The 23,384-nt window shown below is 42.2% G+C and overlaps 1 protein-coding gene across 4 annotated transcripts in view; it reads right to left on the reverse strand.

Moving 5' to 3' along the window:
* The window catches only part of crtc3 (CREB regulated transcription coactivator 3), a 50,494-nt gene that overhangs the window by 3,355 nt on the left and 23,755 nt on the right, over nucleotides 1-23,384 (reverse strand). The window contains exons 5-14 of one of the 4 annotated variants that reach the window (XM_042408412.1): nucleotides 15,186-15,248; nucleotides 11,874-11,977; nucleotides 8,623-8,661; nucleotides 8,435-8,520; nucleotides 6,617-6,666; nucleotides 5,331-5,551; nucleotides 3,265-3,500; nucleotides 2,553-2,762; nucleotides 1,911-1,994; nucleotides 653-863 (exon numbers count right to left, since the gene is read on the reverse strand). In XM_042408412.1, the coding sequence (XP_042264346.1) occupies nucleotides 653-863; nucleotides 1,911-1,994; nucleotides 2,553-2,762; nucleotides 3,265-3,500; nucleotides 5,331-5,551; nucleotides 6,617-6,666; nucleotides 8,435-8,520; nucleotides 8,623-8,661; nucleotides 11,874-11,977; nucleotides 15,186-15,248 (1,304 nt within the window). Of the gene's footprint in view, nucleotides 1-652; nucleotides 864-1,910; nucleotides 1,995-2,552; nucleotides 2,763-3,264; nucleotides 3,501-5,330; nucleotides 5,552-6,616; nucleotides 6,667-8,434; nucleotides 8,521-8,622; nucleotides 8,674-11,873; nucleotides 11,978-15,185; nucleotides 15,249-23,384 lie in introns of all 4 variants that reach the window. The other 3 variants (XM_042408406.1, XM_042408429.1, XM_042408420.1) reach the window with 3 other exon arrangements.

Below are 23,384 nucleotides of genomic sequence, written 5' to 3' on the forward strand. Positions count from 1 at the left end.
TAAAACTCTCATTTTTTATAGTAATATCTTATAAATTAAAGCTGCAGTCAGCGTTGGTCGGGATCTCAGACTCTGGCCCGTCGGGATCATTTAGCTTTTTAAAAATGAGGGATGTTTATTACGAGTGTGGTGTGCTTTTATTGTGAAAGGTTGATTGACAGGATGAGAATTTCTTGCTCACATCTGTGTCATAAATATGATGCAAGTTTTGGGCCCATTCACTTGAATTTCAATGAGTAAATTGAAAAAAACTCTTGATGAGTTTGTGTGTAAAACAAATTTATTTCCTGATTTTCATCGAGTCTATTTTTAGGTTTCGCTCGACTCTGCAGCTCTGTGAAGCTTTTAGCCTCCTTTAGCTCATTGTTTTGGTTCTGCTGTACATTTACTGTGTCCGTTAAGTCTCTTATACATCCAGTGTCCGACAGCAGCAGCAGTCAGCTGTTTTCAATCACTGTACTTGAAGCGTCACATGGCTGGATAAAGGTACTGTGTGTGTTATGCTTTGTCTTCCCTCTAGAGGCTGAAATCAATTAATGCAGCTTTAAATAAACAAACTAGAACATTCTTACAGTGAGACAAAACAAAACACACAGTTCCTCTGAGGACGCACCGCGGAGACTCACTAACTCGTCTTGTATGTGGGACTCACCGGTGAGTATGATGTTGGGCAGTCCTCCGCTGCAGTTGGAGTACAGCATGTTAGACCTCATGTGCATCGGGTCCTGCAGGTTGCCATGGCTGCCGCCCAGCCCCGTGAGGGCCGCCTGGGAGTAGTAGAGAGAGGAGGAGGAGGAAGGGTCGAAGCAAGAACCCCCCGCCGTGGAGCTCATGGCGTTTTCCAACAGACTGAACTGGTCCAACTAGCCGGCAGATGGCGGAGAGAAAACACAAAGCGTTAGCCAGCTGAGTTATCATCATGGTTACCCCTGGCAACTTGTTGTATGTGATGTCTTCAAGTGTTTTCTAACAACATCTATAGTTCACGGAGAACCTTATTCACACTACAACTGACAGCATTTAATGAAAATCCATTCATAAAATATGTAACATCCATCCTAACGGGGCAAAAACAAGCTTCTCGGTGATGTTAATGAGACGAGATGTTTCAGCAGAAATTCACTCTGTACGGTTGTTTGAACTTGTTTGTGTAAAAAAAAAAAAAAAAAAAAAAAAAAAAAAAAAAAAAAAAAGGATGTTGTAAGAAGAAGATTCTGCTTTGAGTCACAGTTTATTGCAGTGCTGATTTTTCTCATAACAAACGTTGTAGATTTTCACATCCCCATTTACTTCATCTGTTGGCGTCACGGCGCTGCTGATGAGGAAACGCTACACCGAGGATTACGCCGAGCCAACGGGTTTTGCAACATGAAAACATTCACAAAGCCTTTGAGTTTTGGTGTGTTGAGTTTATATTACTGGGTAGAAAACAGACCGAGATCTTGTGCAAGAATAATATACATTTACTTAAAATGTTACAGGTTTCTGCTTTGAGACTTCTGACTAAATTATGGTTGGAGAAATCTTTGCAGTGTATCCGAGACTGAATGAAAAGTCAAACACTGCAGCAGATTTAAATGAAAGAAGATGGAAAAATGGTTTAATTATGAAAAACAAACCTGACACAAAGCTTCATTTATTCCAATGTAAATTAACGTGAATCAGACTTTTGGCTTCATCTTGTATGTAAATTGTGTTTGTTTTTATATGATGCATCGACTCTTTCTCACCTTAATATTCATGTTTTCAAAAAAGGTCGTCTTAGAACTTCTGCTGGTTAAAATGTGCCCTTCTGAAATTAATGTTTGGCGTGTTCCTGGTTACGTTTGACTGTGTGTGTGTGTGTGTGTGTGTGTGTGTGTGTGTGTGTGTGTGTGTGTGTGTGTGTGTGTGCGTGTGTGTGTGTGTACCTGATAGGCGGAGGTCTTGCTCTGGCGATTGGAGTACTGCGGCTCCATGAAGGGGTCGTTGAAGAGCGTCGCCATGTTGTTGTGCTGTTAATAATAATAAGTCCATATTGTTGTCAAAATTGGTAAGAAAAGTTAATTATCTGCCAGCTTTCTTCTTTCTAAAGGTGAACTATGACATATGACATGTAAATAAAACTATTCTTATCAATGACTCATTGAGGTGGAACAGACCAGGGTTCATTTATAAGGCTGTGACTACCGGGACTATAATTAAAATCACATTATAACCAAAAAACACTTTATCTACCTATTACAACTGTTAATGATTAGAACTCGACCAGTCCAAGGTATTAATGTCTTTGTTTTGTTTTTTAAAACATTTGCAGGTTATTTTTATGTTGTTTTGGTCTATTTAGCAGGAAAACAACTACACAGTAAATGTGATTGCTGCAGTTAATGCGGGTTAACACAATTACACTGTTGAATCTAATCTTCTACACTAATTTCTACCCTGCAGGGAGATGGAAACAAATCAACAATACACATGCACAAACACTGCTGCACAAAATTATTTATGTGTGTTTGTTTGTTAGTCCATGTGCACACACGCACTCTGACAAAGAGCGTCTTCATGGCACTCACTTGGCTCGTGTTGAAGTCCAGCGGGATGTTCTGCAGAGGGGAAACAGGCTGCTGTTGCTGTTGTTGTTGTTGTTGTTGCTGCTGCTGCTGCTGCTGCTGGTGCTGATGCTGGCACTGTCGGCCCTGGTCCACTGCATGCTGGGATTGTTGGTAGAGCGGATAGGGTGGGGGCGGCTCCCTCGGCATGTTGCTGGTATCCAAAGCAACTCCCTACACAGGAACGGAGAAAGCCAGCAGGAGTCACTAAAGACCGACTGAGGGTTGAACGGAGACTTGAAGTTGATTCATTGTGATTGTCATGTCATTACTCAAATACGTTCTCTCAATCAAAACGGCTAAAAACAAAAGCACCACTGTGTGTTTTTGGCAGCGGCGGAGCTTTTTACTCAGAGGTTGGATTCTTTCATATTATTGCACATTTCCTCTTGTTACTAAAGGTTTTTTTTTCTAGATTTAGTTCTGGTTTTAGTATTTTTGACATAATAAGGAGGTTCTTTTCTCCAAAATATTACTTTGCAAATTGCAATGACATCGGAGATGCACGGAAAGCAACAAATCAACTAAGTTACACAAAAAAAAAAAAAGTTTGTTCATCTACACACATGAAGAAACTAACATTTCTTAAACTTGTAAAATCCAGTTTTACAGCTCCTTAAATAACAGGTTTTTACGACGTATTAAATAACTGACAGTCTCAGTGTGAGGTGTGTACCTGCGTGATCGGGGACAGCGAGGGGGACATGGTGGGAGACAGCTGCTTGGCCAGACCTCTGCGCTGCTCGGCACCGGGGGACAGGGTGAGGGGGCTGATGGGAGCCGGCCGTCGCCGCGGGGAGTTGCTGGACAGACGCAGGGACGAGTTGATGGAGGGATTGCTGAGCGATGACTGCAGTTGGCAGTTGTTGAGGGACGCCTGAAGTGAGGGGTTGCTCAAAGAGGAGGAGAGACCTGCGGGAAGGACGATAAAGAAACATTACAGTGAAACAAATAAAGCAGCTGTGGATCCCGAGCAGATACGGGGGCCCTTTTGAAACCGAGGAGAACATGTGGAAGTTATGATGCATTATATACTCAATTTTCCAGCATGCTCTCCAGTCCCCCACCCCCCCCCCCCCCCACCCCACCCCACCCCTCAACCCCAAAAACACTAAGACTTTATTGTGTGGCTGGGGAGAGAGAGAGAGAGAAAGGAAAATGAGAGGACAGAGAGAAACTGAGGGAAAAGAACAGAGCTGATTGTAGCGAGCCAGAACGGGGTCAAAGTTCCCGTGTCGCTCTGGTGCTCGGCCAAGCTGAACTGTGCTCGACATGAGAGCCCGACCACACATACGCTCGCAAAATACAGAGAGAGAGGGGAGCGGTGGCGAGCGGCGGGGCGGGGGGGGGGGTTGCGATCGGACACAGAGAGATCATTCAGTGAGTTATCTATAATGTACGGTCGGCTGCTCAAAACACTGCGGCGGCGAGTCTACAGCTGAAAACAGACTTTAAGACTCACTCAACAACAGGTAGACTGTTGGAGTCGTGTTGCTAGGAAACGCCTCAAATCCTGCAAGAGCTCAAATTCTCAGAAGTGACATTATCAAAGCAGTGAAAACATGCATCTTACTAGAATCCAGTGTGACAAGTTTTGCGATAAAAGGCAGAGATGCAGAGAAAAAAAACACCCACTTTGGAGGAAAAAAGGAGGGATGAGAGATGAAAGTAAACTTTACAGAGAGAGAGAGAGAGCTGGAGGAGAGTGAGCGAATTATCAACTCTCCTGCTATGTGATGTCACCAGTCCCGATTCTAGTTATATAATAATAATAAATAAAACATGTTCAAACTAATCTTAATGAGAATGACAGGTGGCGACCGGGTGTCGTGATGTCACTGGCGGTTAAAAGACGGGTTCATACTTCTTCAAACTTGTCTTAAAACAACAGTCGGGAGCCGATGAGAACACCGAAACAGGTTTTTCCTCGCTGGTAATCATTCCTCACTGTTCATACTGACCGTTATAAGTTCCCCTTTTTAAAATGTGCTTAGTGAGAGGAGATGAAATCCACAGAAAGAAAAGTATTTTAAAGTTTATCTGAAGATAATATGAGGCTTTAGCTGTCTGACTTAGTCAAAACAAGTGGATATCTTCCATCTTTGTGTTTGTGAAGTCAAGTCAATTTTTATTTATATAGCCCGATATCACAAATCAAATTTGCCTCGGGGGTGGGGGCGGGGGGGGGCTCTTTGCAGTCTGCGAAGCAATACAACATCCTCTAAGACTCTTGAGTGGAATAAGGGAAAAACTCCCTAAAAATCCCCCGTCTGTTTCCCTGGACAGTGTTGCTCTGTTGAGCTGTATTGGAAGGATCGTAATAAAAAAAAAAAAAAAAATTGGCACTAAAAAGACTTTGAAAGATATCAACATAATTTGACTAATATGGACAGCTGCAGCTTCATACGAGCTTCAGATAGACTTTTATATGTGATTTTTTGAAGCACTAAATGACTGTGTGGCCTCCATCACTTACATTAAAAGGTTTTTAATAGCCAGTGTGAACAGGAGGAATGATTACTGCTCATATAGACACCTGACTGTTGTTTTAAGACACACTTAAAAACTGTGAACTCGTCCTTTAAGATGCGTACGTACCATATATTGTGATCAAAACACCCCTGTTTTTTGTTGCATCTATGGATAAATCTATGGTGTCACAACATGATTATCAGGATAAAAAAAACACCTTCTGGACATATAAAACCTGTAAGAAGGGGTCAATGTGTTGTTTCCACTCACCCTGTGAGTTGCCGATGCCTAGGTGCATCATGGCGGCCGGCAGGTTTCCAGTGCTGCTGCCCCCGCTGAGGTTGGGGTACCCTCCGTTGTCCTCTGGGTCCAGCGGTGTGGAGAGGGGGGAGGGGAAGTGCAGGTTGCTGAGGTCGGGCAGTGAGCCGCCGGTGTTTAACGAGCTCTGGTAGTGGGACAGACCGGGGTTCTGCTCCGGAGACGGAAATATACTATACAGAGATAGGAAAAACCGGTTTGACTCATCAGGAACCGACGCTCATAATCGATTTGTTTCATATAAATATTGTTAAAGGCGGTGTCATTAAACAGGCTGTCATCACTGTTTCACATTGATGAGATTGTTCTAGCCTCTTTCTTTTTTTTTTTCCCCGCCTACTCTCCATTTGCTGGATTATTTCTCTTAATTTCCATTTCTGCTCACACGCTGCTTTAACAGCGTATGAGCAGCGACTATGACTCATTGTTGTCTGTCCCCCCCCCCCCCCCCCACACCCCCCTCCCCCCCATGCACACAAACTGGCACATCACAAAACAATGAACAAACGCTTGCCTCCACAAACAAACAAAACACACGTGTCTTTGCTGTCAGAAAAAGAAAAAAAAAGCATGAAATAAGAGGCCGCTCGGCGCCTGCTGCGCGGGTCATAATGTTCTGCCTTTATTCATCGCTCCGTACATCAATCACGGATTTCCACATTAGACGAGAGAGGCGTCTTTCTGGGAATCTCAGTTCTCTTAAGGCTATTTAGAGGACTGCATTGCTTTCTGTATGACAACAATAGATGCACTAAACTATGCTTGATCCACACGCTACAGAGAGGAAAAACTGCTGCTCTAAAGCGATGGAATTGCAAGTAAAAAAAAAAAAAAAAAAATGGAGACATCCGTTTGCCTGTAAATCATGACATGACACCGGAGGTCATCCGCGATGGCAAGACAATGGTATTTGCAAACTGCTGTTAAACAAAGCCGGTGGAATCTGATTGTAATAACAACTCTGTTCCTCTTGTTTTAAACAGGGCTGGAGGTGTAAAGAGGAACACAGACATCCTGTTTGATGAGGTGGGGATGTGCGGCATTTCATTTCTAGGATTCCATTGTGTCTCCTGACGGGCTGCGGCCAATGGAAAACACCTGTATCCTATTTTGAGCCATTTGATTTGGGGTACAGTGGCAATAAAAAATGTTTTGTGTGAAATTACATCAACGATCCAGATATCATGGAATAACATGTTCAAATAAGCAAAAAACACATTTTTGATCCTTTGACGTACTTGATTCCAGGCACTTCGCAGGATTTAGGCCTCGATGCCAGAGTCTGGACCTGAAACACAAAAAAAAATTACAATTATGTCACAAATTATCTGAGAAATACATTCACACTCCTCGCTAATCTTAACACATGCATATTGTTTCCAGGCTTTCTGGCGATGGAGGATATAAAAGTATTGAAGCATTAAGGACAGGATCGACAACAAAGACAGCGTTGTGGCTGCTGCCGGGATTCGTGCCATCTTGTAATTAGCGATGCACTGATCTGACTTTTTTCTCTCCAGATATCTCAGCGTAATATCTGCCAATACCAAGATTAAATTAGATACCAGTGCTCTCTATTTAAAATCTGTGTACCTCCTCCCTGTTGGAACCTTATTTTAGGAGGTAACATGAGGCCGCCGGTGTGACTGTGAGTTAATGTAAACGGTTGTGGAAAATTCTTATTATGAGATAGATAAAGAATTTCATGTGGATCAATCCTGTAATGGCTGATAACCGATCTGCTTGATGCGGTCAGTATGAGCGCTGGTGCTGATTCTAAGTATTAGACGGGTGCATCTCTGTGGGTAATGACCTCCTTTAAGGATCGGCTGAGCCAAGATGAGTCTGAACCGCTGGTGCATCCCGGTAGGATGTAATCCTCTAACGCTGGGATCTGCCGTATCCAGACATTGATTGTCGATACTGAAAATGACCGTCGGACGTTATGATCTGTCGTTTCAAATCAAGAGAATTGATTCTGTGTGTGTGGAACAAAAACTAGTCTGTCAGATTTTCACGTCTAGTTCGACAACATGCGAGATTTTCCTCCTTGATGATTTGTAGCTGTTGTTGTTGGTCATGCAGGACAGACTGGTTCAACCAGTAGTCTGATGTGCTTCGACCAAATCACAGCAGGAATTTAAGGCACCACAATCACCTGATAGTGACCATTCTCCCAAGACGTTAAAGGATAAAGCTGGAGATTTTCTATATTTTTCTTATCGTCAACAAACAAACCAACAGTTGGTTGATGCTGCTAACAAGTATTGTGTGTGTGTGTATCTGAATCCTGATGTATCTTATTCCTCTGTAGACCTCCATTGTTTTCCAAAGACTACTTACAACATGTGAGGGAGTCACACCGCTGCACCGGTTTCATTTCATCATTAAGAGTTTGGTTAGTTTGTTTAGAAATGACTCCAAAGACTAATAACAGCGATCACGTTTTCAGTCTCCGGAGAGTAGTTCTGTGTTGACAGACACCACTTAAGATGTGCGGGAACATAGTCGATATTGTAAACAATTTCTATTTTTCTACCTCATTTTCGACTTGTGTGAAGTTGGCTCTGTACCCGACTGTGGAAATGCTCGTAAAACACGATTATAGATACAATAAAAATAGAACGATGTCCCTCTGGATCCTGTGTTTTGTTGTAGATGGCTGGAGGAAGCTACAGTACCTCAGAGTCGGCTGTTGCCCTCAGACTCTCCCTCTCCGCACATCTCTGTTGTACTTCCTCCTCCTTCAAACATATATTCATACTTGTATCCATCAGACTCTGGCCCAGACATTGTAAATTGTTTAAGAACATGTAGAACATGTAAAAACATGTCTACGGCACAGAGGAATAAGATATATGAGGCTTTGGATACACACAGACGACACTTGTAAGTACATCGATTCATCGTTGGTTTGGTTTGGCACATGAGATTTGTTGACAACGAGGAAAAAAATACAGATGTTGTGCAGTCTTGTCTCGACATTACAGTCGCTCAGTTTGGAGTTTTCATCGTTGGCATGGCAACAAAGCAAGAAAAAGTAAAAAGAGTCTCACCTTCTTGGCCTCCCACAGCTGCTTGGGAAGGGGCTTACTGACACCTATTAGACTCTCCTCGTTAGTCAGGGTGGGAAAAGAGAAGACTGCGGAGAGGAAGGTGCACTTTAATTAAAACATGTGTTCCACAGACAAACAGATGCGAACCATTTCTGAATGATTACTGAAAGGAAGACGGCTCAACTCACTGTCTCCAGATCCGTCCACCTCTGCCTCGTTGACGCTAGCTACGTGCCAGCCTCCACAAGAAACAAATAGAGAGACAGAGATGTGGAGGGAGGGGGGGGGGGGGGGGGAGGGAGGGATGATCAATGGAGAAATAAAGAAAGACATAATAAAACAAAAGGCAGAGGAACATTAGAGCATATTCAATATTAACCAGCTGTTTTGAATCCAGGCGTGTCTGGGGTGATAATTAGTCCTTCGGATAGTAACGGACCCTTTTGGGATACGCTCCGCAATTATTGCGCAGTTTCAGAAATATAACAGTTGGGCATCTGGCATCATGTTATTAGTCACAGAGATGAGGGAAAGGGGGGGAGAGTTATGTGGGGGGGGGTTGAGACATACATTGTCTTTTCCTCCTTTTCACTTTTTATCTACTCCGTGCCTTACTCAAGTGTTGAGCAATAACACTTCCTGTGCCCTTTATTACTTATTAGGAAAATATTTCCTGATGTCTCCTCATTGCTCACACTTACACTAAACTTCTCTTACGTTAGCTCTCCTTCTCTCAGAGGCCGCTTCGCTTTGAGAGGCGGCTTTACGGCCGTCGTAACAGATGGGACGATGAGGCGTAATTTTCATTTCCCTTTTCGAAAGGTGTCTAGTTGCTGTTGCTGGTAGAGGCTGCTACTGGGACAGAAACAGGACAACTGGGATGGAAAATAGCTGGCTTGTGTCCCTGGCTGGATAACACACAGAATGTAATGCACTCTGTGTGTGTGTGTGTGTGTGTGTGTTGTAAACGCACAGGATTAAGAAAAAGAGCTGCCTACTGCCTACTGCCAGAGCATACCAGCAATCAAAAGGGCCCGTCAGCTGCAGAAGTAACGTTAGATCTCCTCTGACTGATGCGGCTTGTTTTTTTTTTTTTTTCCGTTCACAATAACTAGCGGAGGAGAAATCGCGCAGCTGAAACTCCTCTCTGCTTAAAGTGTTTCCACCCCGGCGGGGTGACTCATCGCTGTAATTCCTAGTTAGATGCTTCTTTAATCAGCCGGAGCTTAACACCACTTGAAACCCACTGAAACCTTGAAGAGGTGTCAACGAGGCCCTGGGGCTTCACGGGGCTCCTGAGACGGTAGTGGGTGAGGCGGTGAGGCAGCGTCTCTCGTTCCCCTACCGTGAACCGGTTCGCTGTCACGGCCTCTTTTAAGAGGAAAGGATATTCAGCCTGTGCAGCTATGTGTAGTATGTGCTGCTGGACTCTATACGGCAGGCTGGCTATGCGGGAGGACTGTGAGGTATACACTATGTGGAAGACCAGGTCACCTTTGGGGAAATGTAATTATTTACTTAGATATACAGTCTAGGTCAGCTGGCAGCTCTGTGCTGAATGAGGCAATGCAAACAATAAGCTGATGGACAGAAAATTAATCAGAAACTATTTTGAAAATCAGCAAAAAATCAACTGGTTACAGCTTCTTCAATTGGAATATTTTGTGGCTTCTGTGATGTTAAACTGAGTATCTTTGGGTTTTAGACTGTTGGTCAGACAAATAAAGACATTTTAAGACATCCCTGTAGGCTCTGAGAACTTGTGATGGATCAAAATCGAGAAAATTTTGGTAGATGGATCGTAACTGAAAATAGCTGCAGCCATGTGCGAGAGTTTCACGAGATGCCGGTGCAACAGAGAGCAATCATAAGCATGAAATACACACGGGGCCACGTTTCTGACCAGGTCTAAGGTCAACCATTTAAACACAACATGCTGTGATTCATATTTCTTCACTGTGTCGATTCTGTTTGTATGTGAAACTCACACTTGGCCCCCCGATCTTAAAGCAATATCCTGTTTAAACTTGTTGGCTAAACACAGCGAGCGGTAATGCACCGGTGTCTCATCCACTCCGCACTTCATCAGCGCTGAGATCAGACAAAAGCCACAAACACTGTCAGAAACACCCTGGACGCTGGGATGGAAACAGCCCAGGAGAGAGAGAGAGAGAGAGAGAGAGAGAGGCACCGTAAGGGACCGGGGAGAGCGAAACGAAAAGGGAGGAGGAGGAGGAGGATGAATCTTTCGTCTTCAGGGTTTGATTGTTTCTTTGGACCAATCATTGTTCGATTACGAATGTATAAACAGAACATTTTAAAACCAACAAAGGACGGATGGTGATTTGTGTAACTGAGCTCAAGAGTAGCTTGCAGGTCTGAAAAACAGCTGGCTGGCTGGCTGGACTGTGTTCTCTGTTAATAAATGACCAGAGGAACAGAAACACAAACACCATAAACTAGCATGATTACTATGACATGGGCCTTGTATAGGAGCAGCCTGCATACTGAATGTGACCATGAGAGGTTGAAAAACACATGTGAGCTCTGTGCTTTAATAGTTGTGCTTTCACCTCGACTATAAAAGTATAAGGCGCTGGATTAATCCTAGAGGTGACATCTCCATACTCGAGTAGATCTTGATTAGTCTCAGTAGGCTGTTTCCTGCCTGTGCTGGTGGTGAATATTACACCTCTGCTCTTTATGGTCGTTCACTCTCGATCCAAGTTTGTGTCACATCAGGTCAGCAACACATGTACAAGCACTTCAGCCTAATAAAAGTTCAAGTTGAGCAGACATGTATATACATTACTTTAAATGGTAAATGGCTTTTATCCAAAGAGCTTTACAGTGTTTCTGCTGAGCGCTAACATACAGGATTACACTTTTTATTGGGGCTGCAGCTGACTTTATTCAGTATTGATTCATTTTCAGGTTTGTTTTTGTCTACAAAATGTGAGAAAACATTAAAAAATGTCTGTTGCATTTCCGTTATGTCCTTGAGGATGACATCAAATGTCTTGTGTTGTCTGACCAACAGTCCAAAACTAAAAGATGTTCAGTTTACAATGATGTAAAACAAAGAAAAGCAGAAAATCCTCATATTCAAGAAGCTGGAATCAGAGAAATTTGGGCATTTTTTGGATTAAAAAAATGACTTAAATGATTACTTGATTATCAAATTAGCTATAATAGTTGCACCGGGGTTTAAACTGGGCAGTTATGCACATAGAAAACAGAAAAATGAAACTAAACAGAGATGGAGTTTAAGGACATGATGTGAGATACAAGCCTCCATGAGCTGCTGGGACTGAAGGACACATTATAACAAAACCATCTCTTGTAAGAAACTATCCACCAAAATTCATATTGAGCTGGCTTTGTCATTAAAACACAGCCAAACAAACACACATTATTTATGAGTGTATGTTGCTCTCACCATTACGCTGGGGGGGACATCGACCCATCTGCTGGTTCATGCCAAAGGGGTCCTGAGGGTTTGGGTTCATAGCACTCGTATGAAGAGCAGAGTCTGAGTTGGTTCTGTGTAGGAGGAGGAGGAGGAGGAGGAGGAAGAAGAAGAAGGAGGAAAATTATGCGAAATGTTCCAGCACCTTGGACAGAGGCAGAGAGATTTCTCAGGGCCGTAAGGTCAGTGAGTCATTCTGCTTCCTGTTCTGCCTCCACACAGGCTGCATTCATCTGCCAGGCTCACGCTGACCTCACACATCAACACCCTCACACAACACCGCCGCTAAATCTTAATCAGTCTGTGATGTGAACACAAACGTTTCGGCTCGGTGATGAAATGATAATCATCTTAAAACACTTCATATATACATGCTTTTGATTCTCATCCATGAAAGTTCTTCACATGACATGAAGATCAACTCTTTTATCATATCAGAGGATCATATTCTTACCACTTTTACCTGGAATGGGTTTTACAGGAATGCATTCCATACTAAATTTGGCCACCAGCTGTTTCAGTAAAGAAATATCAAATATTCAGCATCAGGATCAAATTACAATTGACAGCTAAAGATTATTTAATATGAAATAATGGGCCTCATGCAAGAAAATCCTCATATTCTTCAACAATAATTCTCTTTTTTCTGTGAAGTTTTCTCGTACAAGTGTTGATCGGATTCGCCAAACTCTCTTTTCTCTATTTCATCATTAGTGTATTCATCATCCCCAAAATCGTTTCATTTTTAAATATATTACTTCAAGTCCTGTTTTCATAAAATCAGCAGATAAACATAGCTGAGTCGGTGGTTGTGTTAGAGGACAGGAAACATTTAGAAAATGTTAATGCAGCTGCCGGCGGCGTGTTGTCAAGAGCGGTGCTGTGTTGTGACAGAAATAAAGAGTTAGATGCTAAAGCGAAGTGCTCCGTAAGTTAATACGGGAGGCAATAAAGGAATGTGACAGTAACAGAGATGTTAGAGGAGAGACAGCGGACTGTCGGCACGGCAACACCAGATAATACTGAACAGAGAGCTGCAGAAAGACCCCGAGGCAGCTATAAACTGCTGTGCCAAAATAATTAAATCTATAAAAAAAAATAAAACCCTCAGTAAATTGGCAAACACAGATGATGATGATAACATGATGAACAGAATATAAATTGTTTTAGTCATATATTTTAATTTAGTTTCTGTATCATATTTAAACCCCAAATTCAGTTCAAATTAGTGTTTTGTGCCCTGCGGAGAGAGAAAGACTGTTAATACGTGACTCATGGACAGGTCTGGACCAATCATGGATTTTGTTCGTTCATCGGAGAAATTTATAAGTAAGAGAAGAAGCCACAAATTCTCTTAAATCACTCACATGTGCCGTTTAAGAACAAATCTGCTCTTATGAGTGGTTCTTGCATGTGACTCATTGTCTTATTAGTTGTAAATATCTCTATAATAAAAGAGAGAGAGAGAGAGAGTTCAATGTGAACTGTAAATTCACACACTTACACCAGTCTCTCTCTCTCTCTCTCTCACACACACACACACACACACACGAGCCAACCCACACAAACTCTTGAGCCCTATATCACTCCAGCTGAGAGCTTTCTCTAGTGCTCTCCATTAAACCTCGATGGCTCCCTTCATGCGTCATTCTTACTTCCTTCTAGTACGTTGTAGCCAATTGTTGTTATCACACTTATTCCGAATTTGATGCTTTCAAAGCTGCTCAGTTTGACTTTATTCTGTCAATGAAGACAGATTTAGCCTTGAAAGCATCTTAAGAATTTTATTTGGCTCTCTGGACAGATTTAAATGTGTAAATGGTGTAATTGTGTCACATACCTAATGCTACATATTAAATATAATGTAATAAATAGGGAATATTCGATCTGATCAAATGTGGGACTGATGACATGACCAAAGCTAATAAAAGCTAACATTGCTACATTACATTAACAGAATGGTGTCAGCCAGAGCACTAACTAAAAGTTGGCAAAGGATGACTGAATCAGGTTTGTAGTCTTGTTTACTTCTTCTTTAATTATATATTTGCTTTTTTTAAATAATTATTTTACCAAATTGAGTTTGTATTTTATACAGTGAAATAGTTTATACTGTTGCTGTTTAGACCAGTCAGCATTTGAGAAGTTTGGCATCGTGTGGTTTTGCTGAAAAAAATGTTTATATCTCTTAAAGTAAAGGATTGAGGACGGTATGGTTCTGCTCAAACTCTGGCATCGAGTCAGCGCTGGTATAGAAAAATTTCCAGTGATACTCAGGTTCTTTGCATGTGTGTTTATGTAGAAAACTGACTGGTTTTAGGGCTTCCTATTGTTTTGAAAAGCAGTCAGCCCACACACTGAAGCCATTTCTTTACAGCTGGACTCGGTGACCACACACAGCATCTCAGAAGAAGTCCTGTTGTCCTCGGAGAGAAGTTCAAAACTCTGAACCAAATCCAACTGGCCCTCAGACGTACTTGTGCCTCGATGCTTCCAGGCTTAATGCAACACTGAGATAAACATCAGATGCTTCTGTGTTAAACACACTGAGGTGTCATTGATATTAATCTTCTTATTTAACTCTTGGTAAGACAGTAAATAAGCATATTTTCCCAAATTTTGAAGTATATGTTTACCACCGCTAACAATTAGCATGCATGCTACTTCAGGTTTTTCAAAACAAAGCAGTTATTTTGTAAATTTTGAACAATTAAGTTTGGAGGATGTAATCAGAGCTCTTCTGTGTCTTTGTCGACACAAACCAGACATTGAATTCAGAAAAACAACACTTTACAAATACAGCACTTTGGAGAGGGATGTAAAAAAAAAAAAAAGGCTGAAAGTAAGAAAATGTGAATCGTGAGCCTGGATGTTAGTCTGCAAAGGAGCCGTGAGTCCTAAAGCTGGGTTAGTAAAGAGAAGATACTACTGATTAATGTTTCAGAAATACCAAACTGGAAAGATGAGTGGAAAACTACAAGGAGAAAAAAAAAAAATGAATAAATCAACCGTAAGAGTCTTTAGAAGAGCCTCTGCGGCCCTCTATCTCAGCGCTTCAAAAGGGAAAGAAAGGAGAGGATTATTGAGATGTTACAAATCAAGCAGATTTACGAAGGATAGAAACCAGGATATTACGTAGCCAGCAGCGATTGCAAAGAAAAAAAAAAAAAAAAAGACAAAGAACGGAATTGTCGGCCGCTGTGTGAGCAAAGGATAAAGCAGTGAAGATAGAGACTGAGGGGAAGAGAGAGGAGAGAGAGAGAGAGAGGGGTCAAGGGTCACCTGTTGAGTTGTGATATTAATCTAAACCCCGGCCGTTTTTCCTCAGTCCATGGCTGCTGTTCCCTTCAAAGAGAGAGACAGAGGAAAAGAACCACAGACAAATTTACTGGGTGAAAGAAGAGACCCCTGGCTGCTGAAAGTCCTGCTCTTAAGTTTGTGAAGAGAAGAAAAAGATCTTGTTAAAAAAAAATATATAAATGATTTGTGTGTGTTGGTGCATGTGTTGAAAGAAGACAGACCCTGGAAAAAAAAAAAAAACACACTCAGATGCAGCACAATACCATTGTATATCCGAGGAAAATGGAAAGACAAAATAAATTAAAAGCAGAGGGAGAACAAATGAGACGGAAGAAAGGAAGACAAACAACAGGAGTGCTAAGAAGAAGGATTACTGGAAGCTAAACCTGCAGCTGAAGAACAGCCGTTCTCCCCCGTATCTAATGGGGAGAAAACCGGTGAAACGCAGCCAGCTCTCTGGGGGAAATGACTGGCCAGAAAGAGAAACGACATAAACAACTCGATGTGAAGAGTCATTGTCGGAGCCTGAAACGACGGAGTGGGAACAGTGACTAAGTGGATTTTTTTTTTTGAAGCGTTCAGCAAAAAAAGGGGTCTTGACTCTTCCTTAAGACTGAAAGTGTACTGAAGCGACCGCTGGTGCGAATCGTCCTCTAAAAATACATCTAGACTGCAGAAAGAACTCGAATGAACTTCCTATTTGTGAAAGAAAGGGGTTTTAGTCACTACACAGCCTTTGTTAAGCCGTGCTGGTTGTCATGTTCCTGGAATGCTTGCTTACTAGATTGTATCTACAGAATTTAGGAAATGTTGTTTTTTCAGCGTTAAGCGAGGAATTCAAAGCCGGTGCTCTGTGGCGCTCGGGCGTAAAGGAGATTTCTAGTTACACACGATTTGGGGTCTTATTTTTGGCTGCAGTTTCTCTTGACTTATCATTATCAGATAAACTCCTACTCATTAAAGTAATTGCTGAAATCTGGGAGCATGGTGAAGAATGAAAGCAGCAACAGCAGTCACACCATCAGACAGGTTGTACACAAACCGAACGTTGGGTCAGATTATCTGCACCGCTTTATGTGAGGGTGGAATAACACTGACAGCGAGTGCCAGCGCATGTTTTTTGTGATGTCACTGCAGTCCCAGATCTCAGCAATTACCTTGATGAGAACAATGTTATTATTACTATTAGAAATGTTGGCCAACATGGCCGGATCAACAGGCTATGGGGCCCTGGGGCAATAATGTTTATGTCCCCCCCACCCCCCCAACCTTTCTCCCACATGTTCTCCCATGTATATCCTGTTACCTTTAATTACCGTGTATATAACACGAGGTAAACTACCAGCCAGCTTGAGCCCTAGAAACCAACCACGTGTCATCTAGTTAAGATACATAAACATACTTGGATATATGCACCATGTAAACATGACATAAACATAATTAAGGAAGGTATTAAAACTGGATTTGCACACAGGGCCCCTCTACAAAACATATTAGCAAAATAACTGAGCAATTATTCAAATTATCACAATCTATGTGCCACTAAGTGATCATGTGGACTTGCACAGGAATACATCATAATTATTCTTTACAAAAACATTGGAAACACTTTTCTATCAAGCAGAAATATGAAACAAGGCTTATAACCACCTTAAAAAGCTCAACATAATGTAGCATTAAAAGCCTGTAGGTCTCCGGCCGTACAACAGGGGGCAATCTCTGATATGTCCTTTCATGTAACATTGACGAGCGGTGTAAAAATAGACAAAACTACAACACAGACAACCCCTCCACATGTGCCGAATCACCTGGTTAAGCCACTATGCCTGTCACTGAAGGGTGTAATAACCTTTATTTAGCCTGAGATATACGATGTAGGCTGTGGAATGCAGATGAGCTGCGGCACTCCACCCATCCGACAACAAATACTGTATCACTCCGACACAATTGCATGCTGATTTTGTTTCCGTTTGTTACCCCTGTGAGTTTTTTTTCTTTCCAGCTTCTCTCTTAGAAAGGTGTAATGTTCTTAAATTAAACACATGAAACTGATTTAAAATTTTGACAATCATACAAGCACATAATATACACCTAGAATCATAGCTCAGTCAACTTTATTAGCCAAAATAGTCAAGATGAAACACAAACAGACTGACTGACGGTTAACTGGGGTAAACTAGTTGAATATTATACAACATCTGATGCTGACCAGTGCTTTAAAGGGAACATACGCACATTTACGGGTCTATATTTTATTCTGGGACACTACTGGAATATCTTGGCCTGATTTACAGTTAAAAGAACTCTATAAAGAACTTATTTATGCATCTAAACTAATGCTTTTTTGTTTTAAAATGCATAATTTTTGCTACTTTTACGACTAGCGTCCACATTACTCTGGTGTTTTTGAACCCCTAAAATTGAAACTTTTGCTGTGGTTTAGTAGAAAGGACTTCAAATGTTTTGCCAGTGACTTTACTCATTATATTAATATATATAGTATAGTATATACGTTGATATACCTAAATATAAATACAAATTCATCATTAGTGAAGATTAAGCTATTTAGAATGAATATATAGAACATGCTATGCAAAGTAGTTTGGTTCCAGCTCAAATATATAATTCAGTTCATGTCTCATACTTTTTAATTTATTTATTTTTCTTTTTACAGATGGCTGAGGGTGGAAGAATTAAGGTGTGGGACTACTTCACCAAGGACCCATCTGGTACACTCATCTGTAATATCTGTGCAGGCTCTGTCAGTCAATGATCAAACAGCCTCAAACTGAAAAATACAACCAACTAGTGGGAACATCTTAAAGTGAAACATAAAGAAGCCTATCATGAGACACGTGATAAAGCAGCACAGCCCAAAGAAGACAAAGCTTCATCATCAACAACACAGCCCACACTCAAACAAGTGTTTGGTAAGACCACAAAGTGGACCCCACCCGACCCAACCTGAGATCAAAGGAGCTGGAGAAGTCGATCATGGAAACAATCACCACTGATATCCTTCCTTACGCAATTGTGGAGGGTACTGGTTTTAAAAGATTACTGGCCGAGGCAGAGCCCAGGTACCCTTTGAAAAATGAGAAGCATTTCTGCACTCAGCTGATGGGCCAAATTCACTCACAAGTTGTAACAAGAATAAAGCAACTTCTCTCTGTGGAAAATGCAGGAAACAGCATTCCCTTTACCACTGACTGTTGGTCTGGATCTACCGAAGCCCTCATGAGCTTGGCTGCTCATTTCATAGACAGTCCAAGTTGTGTTGAATGTGAAGGCCATGTCGGGGTCCCAAAAAGTGGAACACATCAGCAGATTATCCTGACCATGCTTGAGGAATGGAACATTGGTGCAAACATGGTAAAAGGCATGAGGCTTGTGGAGAATCCTGACCTGAGCTACAGTGCTCATATACTTCAACCGATCATTAATGATGGCCTCAGCTCCCAGAAGATGGTGGTGAACATACTGGCCAAACTAAAAGTATTCTACATCCACCAAAATTCTTTCAAATCTTTATAAATTAATCTCCAATATAGATAACAGCATCCTCCTGCCAACTGCTAAGCTGGACAGAGATTTATCTCTCCCCTCTGACACCAACCTCTGGACATATGTCTGCAGAAATTAATTTGAAATGACAAAGAATACAAGTCTACAACTAATCCAGTATAAAATCCTCCATAGAGCACACATCACTCAACATAAAATGCATAAAATGGGTCTCTCCGACACAGATAAATGTTCACAATGCACTCTAGGCACCACAGACCACCTCCACTCCTTATGGCTCCACTCGTGCAACACATTTGCTTGAAGGTAACACAGAAGCTGTCCTCACTCTTGGGTTGCAGCATTCCCCTCTCTCCCTCATACGCATACTTGGCGATTTATCGTCGGTTGAACTTCCACCAAAACACACAAAACCCACACTGGTTGCCCTAGCTATCGCCAAGAAAGTCATTCTTACAAACTGGAAAACCAAACAAACAGTAAACATCAATCATTGGTTAAATCTTCTCACAGAGCATATATCAATGGAAAAAAAGAAAACAAATGTTACATTTTTTTGTAAAACTTGGATTCCATTCATCATAAATGTCAATCTTAATTTTGTCTGTTAGCAAATGCCAGTAAACCAGCCACATCATACATATGCATGCATTCATATACACGTCATACACTCAACATTTCACTAACAAACTGTCTCACAATTTATCCCTCAACACCTCATCCATTAACACTCTGCTCATTTAGAAAGCTAATTATCTACCTCCTCCTTCCTTTGCTAAGTCCTTTCTCGTATTTATTATATGTATGCATCTTCTTTTTTCCTCTCCACCTCCCCCCATATAAATACTACTTTACCCACCGCAACTAAGATAACCATTGTTTTGGTCACCAGCATCATTATGGGCATCAAAAATGGATCATTGGTCAATTGGCTTTATACTTACTCAAAGGTTGTTTTTTTTGTTTGTTTATAAAATTTATCTATCTTTTGTTATGTTTTATTCAACCATATCTGAATGATGGGACCACCTTGGACTGGCCCTTGATGACTGTGGGAGATTTGGGGGACTGGACTGGTTTGGGACAGTGTGGAGTCAGAGGACCTGATCCCTGCTAAACCCCTCTCCAAATAGAAAGCTGCTCTTCAGACCCAGTTGAACAGATTGTTCTAAAGGCAACATGCAGACAACCCACCCACCCACACAAACACACACACACCTACCTACACACATGTACCACAATAAGTGATTCTAAGCCCAACATTATGCTTAGCTGTTCTTATTATTGCTGCTGTTTTGATTTTTTTCTTTTGTTTCGGTTTGTTCGTTTCTATTTCTCCCTCTTACATGTCTTCATGTTGGTCACTTGTATTGTATTCTCATGTGTTTACAGATGGTTTGTCATGGGATGCATGTCATGGCATGAATATCCATACTGACAAAACCCCAGCAGCTGACTTCCTGTCACTTCTGTTCTTATTTGACCTCAAACAGGCCCCCACACAGACAAAGTGGGCGATACTCTTGATGTGATTTTGACTGCTGCTCTACAGCAAATCTGACTGACACCCCCCCTACCTCTGCCTGACTAATTCTTTGTTCAATTCACAATCTCCTTACCAAAACATCCTCATGTTCCTCCGCAATTGGTCTCCTTCCACTGAAACATCCGGTCCCTCACACCGACTCAACTTTCCAATGAGCTCTCCATGTCTCCTCATAATGAATTCTCCTAAATCCCTGTCAATGAGGCTACAGACACACTCTGTTCCTCACAAGCCTCCTATCTTAACAATCTCTGCCCTCTAACATCCAAACCTGCTCGCAACAGCCCCCCCAGTCCATGGCTCACTGAAGTCAGAGAGCAAAGAACGGAGCTCAAAGCGGCAGAGAGAAAATGGCATGAATACAGAGAGCCCACTGACCTCAGTGACTATCAGGGTCTCCTAGCATCATTCTCTTCCAGATCTATGGCGCTACAGACACTTGGAAAATGTTCTCTGCTTTTAACTGACTCCTCAATCCGCCTCCTCCTCCGCCCTCCAATCTGCTCACTGCAGACATGTTTGCCTTGTTCTTTATTGATAAAGGTCTCTGCCATCAGTAACCAGTTCTCTGAGGCTAACCAACTCAGTCTACAGCTGCCAGCTAACAAGGCCAGACTCTCCTCGTTCTCTCCTTTGACCGAGGGGGAAGTCTCCAAACTTCTGCTGGACTCTTGCACCAATACCATCCAACCTTCTACAGACCATCTGCCCCGCACTTCACCCCGCAGTCAAATAACATCAACCCCTTGCTTATAACAAGTGCTTTCCCCACCGCATTTAAGCAAGCTTGAGTCACCCCATTGCTCAAAAAACCTACACTCAACCCAGCCCAGGTTGAAAACTAAAGACTGGTCAGTCCTCAGCTCTCTTGCTGCTAGATCTGTCAGCTGTCTTTGACAGTTTCCCACCAAATCCTTCTCTCCACACTCACTGAGCTTGGTATCTCAGGATCTGCCTTCTGCTGGTTCATGTCCTACCTCTTAGGGAGATCTTTTAGAGTATCTTGGAGGGGAGAAGTGTCCAAACCGCATGGCTTATCCACAGGGGTTCCTCAAGGGTCAGTCCTTGGTCCCCTTCTCTTCTCAATATACACAACCTCACTTGGTGCAATCATCTGCTCCCATGATTTCTCATACCATTGCTATGCTGACGATACCCAGCTCTTCTTATCATTCCTGCCGGAAGACCACACGGTCTCTGCTGGGATCTCGTCATGCCTTGCTGATATCTTGGCATGGATAAAACAATAGTACCTTCAACTTAACCTCTGTAAGACTGAGCTCCTTGTCATCCCAGCCAGTCCCTCTATACAACAACAGATCAGTATCCAGCTTGAATCAACCTAACTCATGCCCAAAAAGTCTGCCCGAAACTTGGGTGTCATGACTGATGATCAACTAACCTTTAAGGTTCAGGTGGCCTCAATTGCTTGGTCGTGTCGATTTGCCCTGTACAACATCAGGAAGATCAGACCCTACCTGTCTGAGCATGCAGCACAACTCCTGTTACAGGCTCTCGTAATATCACAGGTTAGAAACAGCGGCACAGCTGGTCTTCAACCAGCCCAAAACAGCACGTCACGCCGCTGTTCATATCCCTCAACTGGCCCCCAGTTGTGACCCGCATCAAATTCAAAACCCTGACACTCGCTTACAAAACAGTAACTAAAACAGCTCCTGCCTACATGAACTCCCTCATTCAGGTCTATGCTCCCTCCCATTCATGACATTCTGTCAACAAAAGGCACCTGGTACCACAACAGGGCCCTAAGCTGCTCTCAATCTTTGAGAAAAGACCAAAGTGCCAGCTCTTTTGTGAACACCTTCACACTTGATGGACTGAAAAAAATAAAATAAATAAATCTGCTTTTATGCATTCTGTGCACTCTATGTGTTGCCTCTATGCACTGTGTGTTGGCACCTACGTCCAATCAGACTCAAACTTAGCTTTATGGCACAAGCATCTTCTAAATGAAATTGTAAAACACACACACATACATATATATAAATATATATGTGTATGCATGTATGTGTAAACATATATACATACATATATACACACACACACACACATATATATATATATATATATATATATATATATATATATATATATATATATATATATTCACACACATGTGCTGATATAAATATCGGTATCTGCATCAAACCCAAAAACCAGTATCGCTCAGGCTCTAGAGTTTATAGGAAAGCAGCAATCAGACCACCTAGCCCTGCTGTAAAATCCCTCATGAATCATCACACAACATCTCCCAGAGAGGGAGAAGAGGAAATTTTAAGATCCCTTCCCTGGAAGGCTTTTCTACAGCACAATCTCCAGGGAGCTTTGTCTGAGATTTCATCCCGAGAGAGGCTGGTATAGGAATAGCAGGCCAAAGATGGGTGAATGGAAGAGGAGGAGGGCGTGGGACAGGATCAAGGCTCTGACCCTGAAGCAGATGGACTCCGAAGGGACGCATCCAGGGCTGTATTCAGGTCTAATGCCTGAGGACCGCAGGAACCAATCCCCTGTAAGAACTGCTCTTCCCAGACACCATCGTACTGCAATGTTTTTTGACACGCCGCAGTTCTGAGCAAGCACTATACTTTGATTTAACTCTAGAGGACAGATGGTGGACTGACTACAGATGGACAAAGTTGGGAAATCACTACTTTTTTTTTTCTAAAGGAAAAAAACAAAATCAGCCTCACCAAATCCAGAGAGATGATAAAATCTGTTGGCCAGACTGCTGGTCATGGAGCGGTTAAAGGCTATGTGAACAGCTCTGTTCCCCTGCATTGCTGTCGTGCTTGTTGATCCCTTAGCACGGGCTCACTGCCTCTAAGTTTTGATCTATTGGAGGCTGGGAAGCTTGACATGAATTACCCTATTATAAACATACAGCGGTACAAATAGAACTAACTGTAACCAAAACACTCACAAATAGTACATTTCACAAAATGCATGCTTACTGTGCACATCTCTTTCACCGGTTTTGTTGATTTGAACTGGATGCCTTACTGACTTTTGCCATACACCAATCCTCAGTGCTTGAGAGGCTGGGTATACAGCAGATGGCTAAGAACACTGCTGTGGTAGTTAAAGCGCTG

Source organism: Thunnus maccoyii, chromosome 1 (assembly GCF_910596095.1).
Source record: "Thunnus maccoyii chromosome 1, fThuMac1.1, whole genome shotgun sequence".
Classification (NCBI taxonomy): Eukaryota; Metazoa; Chordata; class Actinopteri; order Scombriformes; family Scombridae; genus Thunnus; species Thunnus maccoyii.